The sequence below is a fragment of the Mustela erminea genome, chromosome 19 (genome assembly GCF_009829155.1).
Source record: "Mustela erminea isolate mMusErm1 chromosome 19, mMusErm1.Pri, whole genome shotgun sequence".
Lineage (NCBI taxonomy): Eukaryota > Metazoa > Chordata > Mammalia > Carnivora > Mustelidae > Mustela > Mustela erminea.
The window spans coordinates 667,889-684,110 of record NC_045632.1 but is presented as its reverse complement, the minus strand read 5'-3'; the positions used below and the strand labels follow the sequence as shown (position 1 = coordinate 684,110).

The following is a 16,222-nucleotide window of genomic DNA, read 5'->3' as shown; positions in this document are numbered from 1 at the left end:
TTCCCCATCCTCTTCCCTCAGACACGGGCAGCGTGCCCCCCGCAAACCGGCACCCACACCCGCAGGCCCTTACCAGAGCCCAGGAACTGGAAAGGGCTGTCCAGACGCAGCTTGTCTGTCTCAGGAGGGAACAGGGGCGCCCGGGCCCCTGGCTCTCCCAGGCGAGGGGCCGAGAACAGGGTCTGCAGTGTCTGCAGAGGGAGGCGAGGGAGGCCTCACAGGTTAGACCGGCTGGGTTGAGGGCTGGAGAGAGGGCATCAAACCCCCAGTTCGGGGACCCCAGTGTCCTAACTCACCTCGGGGGTAAGGGGAGGAGCATCTGGCCCAGGCGTCCCCCCAAAGGGACCAGGGGTCAGCAAAAGTGGGGAGCCCGTGGTGGCTGCTGCCACATCCAACAGTGGGTAATTGACAAGTACGACTTTGCTGAAGTTGAACTTGTAGGTGAATCTCTTCCCTTTGGTCTTATGGAGAATCCGCTTGTTGTAGTAGTAGCTGTGGGGAGAGGGAGGACAGGGGATGCTGGGGAGGGGCACCGAGGGAGGTAAAGAGGGCACCCCGGACTCATTAGTGCACAGAGCACTAGCAGGGAAACTGAGGCTCACAGAAGTCCCTTAACCCAGTAGCAAGGCAGGGGTGAAGCAGGGGCTGGGATCCTGGCTTCTGGCCTTCCTTCTCGAGTCCCTCCCTCTCACAGGTAATCACAGGAGCTACCCCACGGAGATCCCTGCGCCTTGGGAGCCCAGGGATTCTGCCCTGGCAGACCGAGAGCAAACCCCCAGGGCCAGCCTCCCCCTGCCCCTCCTCACCGCAGGGCCCGGCTCAGCTTGTCGTAATTCATGTGAGGCTTGCACTTGCGGATGCCCCAGAGCCGAGCCACTTCGTCAGGGTCCTTGATGACAAATTCCCCGTAGTCCCCCTGCCAGGCGATGACCCCCTGATACTCCTCCTTCTGCAGCAGCTCCAGGATAAAGTGCCACAGCTGGATCTGCCTCGAACCAGGGGACGACTCCGGCTTGTAGGCCCAGTCCGGGAAGGCAAACCCTGGGGACGGGAGGCAGGGGAGTGGCCCCGGGTCAGGACGCTAAGTCCAAGGCTCTGGGTCCCCCGCGGACTTGGGAACCAGGAGGCCCCCCTGAATCCTGGTCTCCAAGGAGCAGCTGCCCAGCTTCAGCCATCTTTAGGGAACCAGTTCCCACTCTCTCTACCCCAGGTAGCGTCCAGGCCCCAAATTGTCCAAATAGTGGCAAAGAACTCCGTTGTCCAGGGAGCCCGGAGTAGCACCTGCAGCTTCCTCCTCTACCTTGGCACAACTCGCCCACATTCGGGGTCTGGGGGTAGAGTGTGGGGAGGCCCCGGGAGCGGCACCCCTCCTTATCCACAGCCCTTCTACTGCCCCCTCCAGCCTAGCCCCAGGAGGCCTCTGGTCTCGCCTGCTCTTGGGAATACCCTCAGTCTTGCTGTCTCCCCTCCTCCCACGCCCTGGCCCCCCAATCCGTGCCCCCCCCCCCGCTCCATCTCTCCCTGACGCCCTCCACTGACCACAGGCTGCCACGTCCAGGCCTGTCTGCACGTTCGTACCTTTCATGTCCCATGTCCCCCCCCCACGTCTGTGCTCCAACACTCTGAGCGCCCGTGCGTCAGCAGACACCCACAGCGCACAGGTCCCACAGACGTCCACTCACACTCCAGGGGCGCCTGGCGACACCACGGCCCACGGGGGGGCAGCAGAGTGGGGTGCGGCAGCTCACACACAACGTGCCGCCAAGGCAGGCCCTCCGGGCCCCCCAGAACAGGGCCCCACTAACCACATTGCCACGTCAGGAGACGCATAGGACCATGAAGGCCCAGCTACCAGTGTGGCATCAAGACAAGTGTCTGCCTGACAGGCACACATGGGGTGACACCACACCTGTCCCCCTTTGCCTCAGAGACCGCAGGCCCAGACATGGGGATGGAAGGATTAGCCCGGAAGGAACTAAGCTTGAGCTGGGAGAGCAGCCACGTGACCTATGTGCTGTGCATGCCCAGGGCAGATCCCTGCCCTTTCTGGCCGACTAGAGTTTCAGGGGTGGGAGGCAAGGAGCAGCAGGGTCCCACCTGGGCTGCCTGGTGTGTCCCTGGGTGCTAGTGCCTCCCCTGCCAAAGGCTCAAAGGCCAGGCAGCTTCCTCCCTGAAAGGATAATTTTTCTCAGGCCCATTTTGGGTCTTTCTTACTCCAGGAGACAGAGCTCCATCAACCCACGAGCTCTGGCACATTCCACACCCGGAACACATCCTAGTGAGGAAGAGGCAACCCCAGAGATGACACCACACAACTGGCCACACACGCGCAGATACACACTCCAGTCTGGAGCCACCATCTGTCCTCAAACACACATCCCCAGGTACATTGTACCTGCTGACACACACTCGAGAAGACCCACCTCAGCCCACAGACACACACACATTATGACGACCCCCCAAAGTCCATCACACTCAGTGAAACACAGATGCAAGAAACCTCCTGACACACATACCCCAACACACACACACAGGCCTGGGGGCACCTACCCACCCAGCCCAAAGCCCACCAAAACCCCCATCCTGGACCCCAGCCCAGACCCGGAAGTAACAGCAGCAAGCGCCTCACCCCACGGAGGCAGGGACGTACTTGGCGAGCTGGCACCCCCACTCCGCCAATCCTGAGACGTAAGCATGCTAGACATCCCAAAGAAACACCACCTGCCCAGCGCGGAGACACCCAGGTAGCCTCCCGTGTGTGTGCAAACAGGCACAGCAGCTCACACAAAGACTGACGCCGCGCAGACATACTCTCCCAGTGTGACCCCTTCTTCCAGAAGCTCCAAAGCATGACATAGGGACACATTCTGAGACCCCACATAGAAGCAGGCACAGACTGCCCGTCCGCGTGCGTGCACGCACACACAATGCACTGGCGCAGACACTGCCCGTCTGAGGGGCGTGTGACTTGGCACATCCAAGCCAGTCTTACTGTCCACATCCCCAGCTCTGGGTGTCCACTTCTGAGCAGGCCGTCCGTCCTCTCTCCCAGGGCTCCAGCGGGCTGGGCCATGTCTCCATGTCCCCCTGCCCAGGCAGTCCCTGTCTGTCCACCTGCGCCTGGCCCGTTCCCCCATGGTCCCCGCCCCTGCTCCGTCAGTGCCTGGCCATCTCCAGTCTCCTCGCCTCTCTTTGCCCGAAGGTCCTGGGCAGGAGCAGGCTGAGAGGTACGCAGCCGGGACCCCAGGACCTCAGACCCCTGAATCCTGCCTGTTTTGGACCCCGATACCTCCCCCACCCTCCAAAGACCCTCATGTCCCAGCAGGCAAGTGGCAGGGACAGCTGGCTGTGAAGTTTTTAGCCAAGTTTTTCATTAGGGGGTTGCATTGAGGGGACTGAGAGCGAGACCCGGACAGAGGAGGGAGGACAAGGAGAGGTGCAGAAAGGAGGAGCTGGCTGGCTGGGAAGGGGTGGGAGGTCCGGGCCAGGGCCAGTTACCAGGGGTCCAGAGAGCCGGCAGGGCGGGCGGGGCGAAGAGAAGGTCGGAGACGCAGCTACAGTCCATGGTGGAGCCAGCCCTGCAGAGAGGCCGGGACAGACACGCGGGGACAGGCAGGCAGCAGTCAGGAGAGACAGACAGGGGTCAGTGGGGTGGGCGCTCCGCCCAGGCCCACCCATCCTGCCACCCGCCACCCTCTCCACCCACGGCCAGCGGACCCTTCCTCCCGCAGCCTCCTCCTCACTCTGTACCTCGATCACTACCCACAGCGCCCCCGGGCCTCCCTCCCCACTGCTCCCACCGGCTTGCTCGCTCACACTGGCTGGCTCACCCCCTGCCCAGCCCGTGCCGTGCAGGCTCTGCCGCTGCCTTCTCTCCAGCCGCTCTCTCGCGCCTGACCTCTCAACCGTCTCTGCGTCTCTGTCCCTCTCTCTGGCCGTCCCAGATTTGTCTCCCTCTGAACCTCGCCCCCACCCCATGGCCCACCCAGCAGACCCCAGGGCTGGCTCATCTAGCTCCCCAGCAGCCCCCAGCTTTCATCTGCCAGCCCAGAGCTGGCCAGACTCGGCCTGCCCGCCCCGCACCCTGCAGGAAGGCTCCCACAGCTGCCCCTCCCCAACCTGCTGCCCAGCCCTCAGACCCCTGCCACGTGCACCAGCGTCCCCACCCCTCAGACACCCCTTCCCCTCGGATCTGCCTCCCCTACCAAACAGCACCCCCCAGACACCCTTCCCCTTGGATCTGCCTCCCCCTGAGATAGCCCCCCTAGATACCCCTCTCCTTAGATCTCCCCCTCAAATAGACCTTCCCTCAAACATCCCCCCCAACAGCTCCCCTCAGACAGGCTTCGTCCTTGGATATGTCTCCCCTCAACACAGCCCCCCTCAGACACTTCTGCCCTTTAGATCTACCCCCCAAACAGTACCTCTCAAACACCCCTTCCTCCTCAGACATATGCCCCCCCAGAAACCCTTACCCCTTTGGATCTGCCTTCTCCCTCAGACAGCTCCCCGTAGACCCCCTTTCCCCCCTTGGATATGGCCCCCCTCAGATCTCTACTCCTTCAGATACCCCATCCCCCTGAGACACTCCCTCCCCTCCCCTCCTGTCTCTCAGAACCTTTACATTCTGCCAGCCCCTCCCCGCAGGTGCCTGCTATCTCGGACACCCCCCCCCCCCCCCCGCATCCAACCCTCAGACATCAGCTCCTCTCAGACACCCACCCCTCAGACACATCTTCCCCCTCAGACACCTCCGCCCCTCACCGCGCCACCCCTTGAGACCCCCTCTCAAAGAAAGCACTTTCCTCAGACCCCCTGACTCAGACACACCCCCCTCAAATACCCAACACCCGTGACGTGACATGCTCTCAAATACAGCATTCCTCTCAGACATCACTCTGCCCAAAGACCCCGGACAGCTATTCTGTTCCCCAGAAATCCACCTCACCCCTTGGATGCCAGACAAGACTTGGCAGATGGCCCGTTTCCTCCAGACCTGTCCGGTCCCTACAGACACCCAGGTGCCCCCCCCACACCGCCACCCAGTGTCCCCTGCGTCTCTCCCACAAGATCCCCTCCAGCACTCAGACCCCCTGCCACCTCATTTGCCTTCTTGGGGTCCCCCCACTGCCTGCAGCCGATCTGCCCCCACGCCCCCATTCCCCTCTGTCTCCCATCCAATCTCCCCAACTTTCTCTGCTGTTCTCCTTCCCGGTCTCTCCCGCTCTATGTTTCTCTGCACTCACCTTTTTCCCCTTCTCTGTCTCCCCCCATCTCTTTTCCATTTTTCTGTCCCTCTTTCCTGGTCTCCCCACAACCCAGGGGTCTCCCCCATCCTTCCCCACCCACTCTCCCTAACCCCTGTGTCCCCCCCCCACCAACCTCCCTCTGTCTCCTGGATCTCTGGCTTCCCCACGCCCCCTCTCCTCCCCGCCCCGTCCCTTCTCCCGGCTCTCCCCTCTTCCCCCTGTGCCCCCCGCCCGGCCTCTGTGCCCCCAGTCCGTCCCGCCTCAGTCTCCCCATCTCCCTCCCGGCTCCGCACCTCGCTGGCCACTTCTCTCCCACCTCCCACTCGCTCTGCCTCTCCGGGTCCCCCTCCCTCCTGCCTCCGCCCCCCCCCCCACCCCCATTGGCCCCTCTCATTTCCGTGTTGGTTTTGATTTCTCTTCCCGACGCTTTCAACTCCCCGCCGCCTCCTCCGGACACGTTATAACGAGGAGCCGTGGGATCGGCGCTCCGGGCCCTGCTCCCACGCTCCCCCCGCGTCTCTCACATGCATCTCTGCCGTCTCGCCGTCTCTGCCGGCCCCTTCTCTGTCCCCGCCTCTGTCCCATCGGGCTGCAGGGACTGGGTCCCTGCCCTGACTGTCGGGGTCCAGAGAGCCACGTCTCAGGGTCCCCGTGTCCCTGTCTCAGGATTCCCACGTCTCCCTGTCTCCACACTGCTCTTTTATGTTCCTAGGTGTCCACGTCTCTCCTCCCCACATCCTTGTCTCTGCATCCCTCAGTCTCTGTCTCCATCTCTGTCTCTGTCTCCGCATCTCTGTCTCTGCGACTCTGTTTCGTCCCAGTGTCCGTCTCCTGGGGCCCCTTTGATCTCGCCCTGCCCCTGGCACCCCCCTGGCCCCATTGATCGCTGATCGACCGATGGAAGGAGCGGGCCCGCAGGCCGGGGCTGCAGGGCCAGGCAGGGGCCCCAGTAGGACGCTGGACAGACGGACAGCCGGCCCCAGACCTGGTAGCTGTGGAGGGGGAGCTGTGGCAGCCCCTGCCCCGCCGGTCCGCGCCGTGCGGATGGGGACTCCGGGCAAGCTTTAATTTTTAATTTTATTTTGCTTCCTCCACCCCCCCGCCCCCCATCTCCACCGCCTGCAGCCACGGCACAGAATGTGTGTGTGCGCAGCAGTGGGAGCAGGGCTGCGCAGGCAAGACGCTGCCGCTCTCCCCTCCCTGCCAAGCAGACACACAGCCCAGGCACACACACCACACCGCCACACACAGCACACAGACACGGGTCAACAAAATCACACACACAGGACACCACATGGACATGGGCCAAGAGTCACACACACACACGCCACACGACACAGGTCACCAAAATCACGCACACACCACACCACACCAACACGGGTCCAGAGTCACACACACACCACACCGTTGCAACACATCGCACACAGGTCAACAAAGTGATACACACCACAAGGTCATGCCCAACCCATCACACAGACACAGGTCGACAAAGTCACACATACCACACGGTCACGCACCACACAGACACACCATCAGCTGAGTGACACACACACCACTGTCACACACACAACACGCATCACCCGTTACGTGTGATGCACAGGTCAACAAAATTGTACGCAAAAAGACTAACAACCCACACTCATCACACAGACCCACAGAGCAGCTCGGCACACGTACCACCATGTCTCGTGCAACACACAGACATACAGGTCACAAGGGTCACACACTCCATGACCGTCACACACACACCAGGACGGCCACAGATATTCACACAGAAACAGACACATGGCTATACACAGATCCACATACAAGACACACACCAATTCAGTGCCACACAGAAACAAAGACGCACCATCCCCAATCACAGACAGAAACCCACCCACACAGACGCAGAAGGACACACTGAGGCTCACAATCGAAGGCAGACACACAGACTCTACGCCATCTAGGAACAGAAGCCCACCCAGACACACCCCTGCACGGCCAAGTCCCACACAGGCGACACCCAAAGCACCCAGTGTCCCACAGACACGCACCAGAGACCCCACGTGCACACTGCTCCCACGCTCACAGAGCCAGAGACGCACGTGTGGCACCCACACAGACAGCCACCATGAGACCACAAACACACGTGGACCCCCCCCCCAACACACACACACGGGCCAGCCCACACAGCGGCACACTCAGACCCGAAGGCTGGCTGGGTGAGGGACTGTGTCCGGCTGAGGTGGGCCCTGGGAGCTGAAGCCTCCCTGGGCCCCCACTGTTCCTGCCACCATCGGTCCAGCTGTCTGACTGTCTCCCCCCATCCACGCACTCCTCATGCCTTGTTGGGCATGCGCGAAATGGGCACGGCTCGGGCCTACTTCTGCTACCATCTCCCCAGAGACGGGGCTCCCGGCCTCCTTCAGGCCCACAGGGCTGCAGGGTCTTGCTCACTGACGTCTTTGTTGTTCCGTCTGCCTCTAGCTCCAGATACCTCTGTTTCTGAGGGTCTGAGTTTCTGTCTCTGTCTTGGGGCATCTCTGTCTCTCTCTGTCTCGGGGTATCTCGGGCTCTCTGCGTCTCTCTCTCTCCCATGGCCTCTGTCTCCTCACCCCCCATCACCCCGGCCCCCTGGGCTGGGGTTTAACCAGTTGTTTTGATTTCTCTAAGCTGCTCTGGCCGCCTCGGGAGCCGCCTCGGGCCTCACCCCCCCTTCAACAGCCCCTTCATCCCTCACCCAGCACCCCCTCCCCTTAACACAATCTGCACAAGTGGAATGAAAATTGATTTTTTTTTTAAATTTCATATCTTCTCCGGGGCTCTGTCTAAAGAGGAGAGAGACGCGGCCCGAGACCCTTCTCCTGCCGCCACCCCCGCACACGCGCGCACACGCACACACCCAACAGGCACACACATCATGCCTGGACACGCACACACACTCCCACACTCCACCTGCCCCCACCCGGAGACACACCCCTCCCTGTGCCACACACCCACGAGGACACAGCTGTGCGCGTAGCAGACACACAGGCAGACTCCCGCACACACTCTCCAGGCACCCCCAGTAGGCACACTTCACACACCCTGTCCCATCCTGGCGCACAGAGCCCAGCGGCCAGCTGACGCGCTGTGGCATGCACGCACACGCACACACACACACCCCTGTCCATACAGATCACAGCCACTTCTAAGCATACACGAGTTCGAGGGAGGCCCCACTATGGGCACCAAGGATGTCCCTGGGGCTGTCCCCGGGCAGACAGGGTCAGGAAGGTGACGGGGGCTTTCCTGCCTGGACTTGCCACCTGCAAGCCCGAGGTCACCCCACCTCCCGACATGACCTGCATCAACCGAATGCTGTAGCATGACCCGGGCAGGGTGTCTTCGTGCCTGGGGTGTAGAGTGCGTGTGTGCGTATGTACATACATGTACACACACGCACGCACACCACTCACTACTTCTCCCAAAGCCACACACTGTCGTGGCCCCAACAGGCTAGTGCCTTTGCCGGCTGGCTCATGCCCACACGGACACACAAAACACCAGGATGGAACCACACACACCTGGGCACCCGCAACACACAGGCCGCCAGAAGCCACACAACACATGCAGCGGCGCCAAACACATGGCTGTGCTCCCATGTCACCCCAGACGTGCAGCCTCACGAGCCACTGGGCATCCGCTCCCTGGAGCAGGGCACACAGACCCCATCCAACCATCACACGCAGACCCACACCCACAAGCACATGAAGACTTCACCGCTCTCCATCGCCCACAAAGAATCATTTCCTGGCCAGTCCCAGACTTGGACACAGCCCGCAGGCTCAGAGGCACAACGGCCGCCCCAGAACACAGAGCCCATGACCAAGCAGGCCCCCACGGGTGGCGGCTGTGATGCCCAGGTCTGGGGGGAAGGGTGGTCGTAAGCACCACCATCCCACACCTGCTCCTTCCCTGAGGTCCACACACCCACACTCACCAGCCCGGTGCCGGGGGTCTGGCACCCACTCTGTCCTCCCACCAGGCCTCAATCGGTCTCCTTGCCTTCAGGGAGATGTGCTCCCTGGTCACTGAGACACACCACCCGCCTGGCCAAGTCCAGACACGGCCCAGTTTCGGGCAGTCACCCCAGACGTTCACAGCACAGCATCACACAGCAGTCACGCACAGGCTCACAGACACGGCTCCGGGGGCTTCTCCTGCTCCCACGCTCACACACCTGTGCTCGGGACGCACACTCACCGCCACAGGTCACACCTACGTGGACTGCCACACAAATCCCAGTCACACAGAGAGAGCCCCCCCCATGCAGTGTCACACACAGAGACAGCTGGAGACACACAAGCACACACAAGGGTACGCGGGCCAGAAGGTGCACTGTGCAAGAGACAGAAGGATAGACTGGCAGACAGACAAGGCTCTGGTTTCCCAGCCTGGAGAAGGTGTGTCTGTGACACGCGGTTTGGGGTCGTTCAGAGGATGGAGTTGGGGCAGGGGTGGAGACCTCATACCCACCCTCTCCCCCACTCCCTGTCTCTCCCTGGAGCTGGTGTCTCTGTCAGTCGTGGGTCTCTGGGTCCATCCAACCCCCTCCCTGTTCCTCCCTCCCTCTCTCTCTGAGTCCCAGTGTCTGCACGAACGTCCCTGGGGCTGTGGCCAGCACGCGGAACCATGTCAGTTGGGGGGTGGGGGGAGAGCATCCCCGGGGAGGCAGGAGCTGCAGTGCCACGCACCCCGCCTACCAAACAGAACTGGGGGAGGGGAGGGGAGAGGCACAACCACGGAACGGAGCTCAGGCTGCTTCCCTATCCCCTGCCGGCATCCTCCTGCCCTTCCCCTCAGAGACCCTAGAGAAGGAGGAAGCATGGCCGGGGATGGAGGGGGAAAAGGGGAGCAGGAGAGACATGGGGGGCGCGTAGAAAGAGAAGCAGGAAGCAACACCTACCGGGAGACAGATGGGGACAGAGACCAGAGGGACACGGAGAAAAGATGGGAGAGCAGAGAGTCCTGCAAAGACAGGGAAAGAACAAGACCCTGAGAGATACGGTGGTGGTGGTGGAAGGGGGGGTGGTGCGGCGAGCCAGGGGAAACCCGGAGAAAGAGAAGGGGAGCGCGTCAGAGCAGCCGGGACAAAGTGAATTAGGGAGCGGAGGTCGGGAAGAGAGATTGCTCCAAGGAGGGACCCGGGTGAGAGAGGAAGGAGGGGAGGGGCAGAGAGGCGGAAAATTGAGGGATTAGGGCAGAGGCGAAGGAGTGGACAGGGAGGGCAGGGGCCTGCTGGGCAGAGACACAAGTCAGCGGGGAGACGTACAAGTATGGGTTCAAGGCCAGCGCCATGCCCAGTTGCAGTCCTTGGGGGGGGGGGTCTGTGTTGCAGGGGTCTGACGGGGGCCCCTGGCTGTCACCCCAACTCCTTCCCCTCCGGATCTCTGCCTGGCCAAGACCAATTCCCAACTCCCCCCTCATCCCAAACCTCTACCTCCTACCAAGGCTCCTTAGTCCCAGCATCCTCCCCCCAGCTCATTCCCACTCCCCAGGCCCCACCCAAGGGCAGGGCTGGACCTTCTGGACCCAGGCCTTGCTCCAGAGACAGTGACAGACGTCTACAGGAGCAATGACTGTGACTGGTGGTGGGGTAGAGGGACAGAAAGCCGAAGGCAAGCGTGGCCAGCTAATCCCAGGAGTCAAGAGTCCCAGAGCCCCTCTGGGACTCAGGGGCACCATGGATCCTGTTCATGGGACTTGGCACCAAGTATGTGCTCAGGAAATATTGTTTAAAGGAAATTCAGATTAAAAGGAGCAAGGCAGGGAGACAGAGAGATAGGGCATCAAGGGACAGAAAACCAGAGACTAAGGGATAGCCAGACCCTGGGTCAAAGGCCTATAGATGGGAGACAGGAGGGCGAAGGAATGGAGACAGGAATGGAGCAGAGAGGCAAAGGGACAGATGGGGAACTGAGGCACAGAACACAGGGGGACAGGGAAACAGATGGGGAAATGGGGGAGAAGGGAGTGACTGAGGGTCAGAGAAAATGAGCAGATAAATGGGGTCAAAGACCCAGGAAGGCGAAGTTGAGACTCAGAAAGGGAAGAGAGTGGGTAGGAAGACAGGAAACAGAGGGCAGGGCCTGAGAGCCTGGGGCCAGGTGTGGGGCCTGCGTCAGCTGGAGCTGGGTGCCTGGGGTTCAGGGCATCCCATGAGGGCCAGCAAAGGGCCGGGGTCCGGCTAGGCTAAGGGAGGCTCGGGGCTCCAGGGGCGTCGCACGGTGCTAATTCAGCTCCATCGATCAGACGGGATGAGAGCAATAAATTATTGTGACAAGATGCAATCCTGGCCCTCGTTCTGCCGCCGAGGCAGATCGATCCCTGTCCCCAGCCCCACACCCGGGCCTGTGCCCAAGCCATGGCCCGGACGCCTCTGCCCATCTCCTCCATTCCCCCACCTCACACACTGCTGCTGCCAGCCAGGTGGGGCAGCACCCCTGGGGAAGAGGAAGGGAGCCTTGGAGGGAAGACCAGCCCCTATCTGTCCCAGCACCTCTGGCACCCTCACCACCCCATCCTCGCCAAGACCTGGGAGGTAGCAATGGCCAGGGTGCCCATTTCCCAGATGTGGAAACTGAGGCTCAGATAAGGAAAGTAACTTGGCCGAAATCCCACAGGGGTGGGTGGGGAGGCCTGGCTCAAATGTAGGTCAGCATGACTTCAAGTCCCCCAAAACCTGCACTGCCAGAAAGAACAAGGGACCCGGAAAAAGGAGGAGGGGGGAGGCAGAGAGAGCCTGAGAGAGAGAGTACAGGACACAAGGAAAGAGACGATAAAAAGAGATAAGGTACAAAGACAGAGAGAGAGAGAGAGAGAAACACAAAGAACGAAAAGACAAGGAGGTAGGAAGAGACAGAAAGAGTCTCGGCTTGGGAGACAGTCAGGGAGGAGGCCGGCAGAGATGGGAGAGAGGAAGGGAACAAAGACAGGGCAGGCAGAGAGGGATGGAGCTGGGAAAGCAGCCTGTGGACTGATGGGTAGTTCTGGAGAGCAAGGTGTGTCTGAGGGGACAGGTGTGTGGTGGCAGGACGCGGGCTGCCTGGCTGCAGGTGGGAGGGAGTCCCCCTCAGAGAGAGGCCAGGTGCGCCAGCAGGGAGGCAGGGCGCGTCAGGGGGCAGGAGTGGGGGGCTGGCAGGAGGCTGGGATGCAGGAGAGCTGGCAGGCGATGCAGAGACGTGCGTTGCCCGAACGACAAGGTGGGCAGATGTGTCCATGGAGGAAGGAGGTCACCTAACAGTGCAGGTGTGGGAGCTAGGGACACCTGGGTGACGGAAGTCAGATGGCCTCCAAGATCGACCAGCTCCTGAGACCTCCAAGAAATGACTGCATTTCCCTGGGCTCAGTTTCCTTCTCTGTACAGTGGGGAGAAGAGTAAGGACGTGCCTCATATGGGCCTGGAGAGGATGAAAGGAGACCGTGGTTAGGAAGAACCGAGAACACTGCCTGTCACAGAGACCCGTGGGGGGGGGGCACTGGAGGAGGAGCCCTGGCAGGCTCCAACAGGAGAGTGCTCGACTCTTGATAGCATTGTGAGTTCGAGCCCCCCTGGGTGTAGAGGTGACTTAAAAATAAAATCTGGGGTGGGGGGGGAGCAGGAGTTGGGAACTTGGGAGGAGCAGGCACGTGCTACTCCAGGGGTGGTTGGTGGACCAGCTTGTGAGGAAGGCAGAGTCTCAGGCTCCGTCCCAGCCCCGCTGCACCAGAATCTCTGGCGTGAGGCCCTGAGCTCTGGGTCCCGGCAGGCCCTGCAGGGTTTCCAGTTCCGCCAAAAGTCTGAAAACCTCTGGCATAAGGGAGTGTGTATGATGTAGCAGGCCGGTGCAGAACAGCTGGGGGCAGGTGTTCCAGGTGTTTAACAAACAGCACAGTTGGTATCATGCCCTTCCAATAAGGTGTTCCCTGAGCAGGCAGAGGGCTGGTGACGCCTTCCGTGAAAAGGGACAGGCATCTCCGGAGAGGAGCAGGGCGGGAGACAGGAGAGGGATCTCAGGGTGGGCTCCAAAGGTGTGGGGGTGACAGCTTGCATGAGCCGCTGGTGGCGGACAAGCACAGCTGGGACAGGTGGCTGTGAGCTGTGGGGTAGGTACACAACGTCTGAAAAAGCCACAAAGGCAGGTGCCTGGCTGGCTCAGTCAGTAAAGCCTGTGACTCTTGACCTCAGGGTCCTGAGTTCAAGCCTCACACTGGGCAGGGAGCTTACATTTAAAAAACTTTTATTTTTTAAAGAAAAAGCTATGAAAGGACAAGAGTTACATCGCATGGGGAGACGTGAGGGGGACTCCATGTTGGGTCTGGATGTTATGTCGGGGGCAGGAGCAGGTGTTCCCCTTGGGGACAGTCTGGGGACGGACGCCAGGGGTAGGGCAGAGGCCCACTGGAAAAGGTGGATTAAGGAGGGGGGGCAGGTGGGGAAGTCTCAGCATCTGTGAGGGGAGGGGTGGAACCCAAGCGGGTGATGCCTGTGGGCAGACAGGTGAGGGAGGTGCAGACATACTGGTGTGAGCTTGGACAGCAAGGAAGGAGGAAGTGAGAAAATGGGGAACTTGTGTGGGTAAAGAAGAGAAGCAGACGATGCCGGAGGGACAGGTGTGGGAAACAGGTATACAGGTCAGACAGGACCCTGTGGCCAAAGACAGATTCCCATGCCCCAACCTGTGCCTGTGGGAAGGGGCAGTGGTGTGTGAGATGGTGAGATGAAGGAGAAGCAGAGACAGAGAGACACCGAGAAGTAAGGTGAGCAGCAAGTATGAAGGCAAGACAGGTGACTTTCAGAGGATGAAGGCTTGTAGGAGAGGGGACAGGAGGAAGGAGGTAAACACCAGATACCCAGGGGACCACTGTACGTGTGAGCGGTCAAGATGTGCTGTGCTGAGGTCAGGAGACCCAGGGGGTAGGTGCACATGTTGTCTGGGATGAGTTACCTGGAGGACAGGTGTGGGCAGGGCAGGCGGAAGTAGGTATCTCTGTGGGAGATGGGAGGGTGGGGAGTTACGGGGTGGGGGAGTTAGGGACCTGCGGAGAGCACCGGGGGGTGAGGCATGATGTGTTTGGAAGCCCCTGTGAAAGGACCAGGATGGGGGTGGCCCAGGTGAGCACCGTGAGGGAGAAGAATGTGACCAGAGAGGTGGGAGGGGGCAGGTGTGACCTGAGGGCAGATTAAGAGAAGGCTCGGGTCCATGATGCTGAGCTAAGAAAGGTGTGTTAGTGTGTGTGTGTGCGCGCATGAAAATATGGTAACAGTACTGCTTGAGGGGAGGCAGAAGCAAAGAAATATGAAAGTGTGATAACTAAGTGTGTTTGAAGCTTTAGGGGACAGGTGGGGTGGATACAGGGGCAGGTAGGAAAAGGGACAGAACAGCACGAAATGAGACTGATGCAGAGATTCAAGCGGGAAGGGCAGATTCTGGAGAACAGGTGTTACCTGGAGGGGCAGGTAAGAAGGGCCGTGTGTTACCTAAGAGACTATGGGCATCTCTGGGGCACGTTCAAGGGACAAGTGGTTAACCTGGAAAAACTAGTGAGAGGAAACAGAGTGGTACCTACAGGACAGATGAAGAGGACACGTCACCTGCAGGGGACAGGTACAAGGAGTCTGATGTTTACCTGGCCATCCAGATGTGGGGAACTGAAGAGAAAACATTAAGGTGACAGGTGTGCAGAGGGGCAGGTATGAGCAAAAGGTGTTACCTGAGGCCACAGGTATGTGCAGTGTGGCTCTTCAGGGCCATCTGAAGCCTTGGTTTCACTCACTTCCCTCCCCTCCCCTCCCCCAGGGGCCCGTTATCTAGCCCTGGGATCTCTTCCCCGGGCTTTTGGAGCCAGGCAGGGGCTTGGCACATGGTTAGCTCCCCACTCATGAGCTCTGGGCTCAGCGAGGCCGGCAGGGCCTGCCCGGCAGCCGGGCTCCTGAGGCTGCTTGGCAATGCTGGAGCGCGTCTGGGCCTCGGCCGGCCGGCCGGGCAGGGGGAGGCGGGCGGGGGGGCCGTTTAGCCGTGATAGATCCGCGCGCCGCTTGTCTCTTAATCTCCGGAGCGACCGATCGATTCGCTATTTCCCTTTGTTGCCAGAAAATTCGATCCTGGGCCTGGAATTAGGTCCCCGGCTTAATCTGAGCGGAAACCAGCGAGGGGGAGACAGAGAACAGAGATGCTGGGAGAGACAGAGACAAAGAGATTAGTAGAGACAGAGAAAGGCGGAGACAGAGAGGACAGAAAGGGATGCTGAGAAAGACGCGAAGAGAGAGGACGCACAGAGATTCTGAGACAGTCCAAGAGTTGGACCAAGAGGAAGAGAGAGATGCTGCTGCCAGAGACACAGATAAAGAGCCCAAAAGAGACAGAGAGAGATCCTGGGAGTTAGAGGTGGACACGGAGGTGCCCAAAGAGACAGAGACACGGTAAGGAGAGACCCAGCCAGAGAAGACACAGCAAGAGGTGGCCCTGCACTGTCCTGGGACAGTGGTGGAATGACAGAGAGGGGACACAAGCATACTCAGCCGCCAGTCCCCAGAAGGACTCAGCCCCCCCCCACCCCCCGCAAACCCCGAAGGTCAGGGCTAGACCTGCACTCCCAGCCCCAAAGTGTGCAGGACCCATTTATTGGCCCAATGTCCTTCCCACAGGCCATGCTGAACCCCTACACCGGATATCCACGCCCCAAATATCTAGAACCAACTGTGCATACCCTCAGCCTTGAGCTCCAGCTCCAAACCCAGACCTCCCAGCTCACCCCCATCCAAACCTACATACTACCACACAGCCCCAAATGTCCACTCCCCTTGCCTGACCCCCAACCCCAGTCAACTCTCAACCCCAAATATGCAGTCTCTTGGCTCTGAACCCCCAGGTCCCAAATTCCAAGTCCTCAGTCCTGGCCCCTAGCCCCCCATCCCACCGCCCCAGGATTCTAGCCCCAAAGGTCCAGGCCCACCCTCAGGTGTGCCC

The 16,222-nt window shown here is 60.5% G+C and overlaps 1 protein-coding gene across 2 annotated transcripts in view; it reads right to left on the bottom strand.

Annotated features, from left to right (window-relative positions):
• ERFL (ETS repressor factor like) overlaps positions 1–16,222 on the bottom strand; it is a 278,656-nt gene that overhangs the window by 1,231 nt on the left and 261,203 nt on the right. The window contains exons 2-5 of one of the 2 annotated variants that reach the window (XM_032323136.1): positions 3,499–3,578; positions 807–1,041; positions 297–492; positions 74–191 (exon numbers count right to left, since the gene is read on the bottom strand). In XM_032323136.1, the coding sequence (XP_032179027.1) occupies positions 74–191; positions 297–492; positions 807–1,041; positions 3,499–3,565 (616 nt within the window). In that variant the 5' untranslated portion in view covers positions 3,566–3,578. The remainder of the gene's footprint in view (positions 1–73; positions 192–296; positions 493–806; positions 1,042–3,498; positions 3,579–16,222) is intronic. The other variant, XM_032323137.1, reaches the window with a different exon arrangement.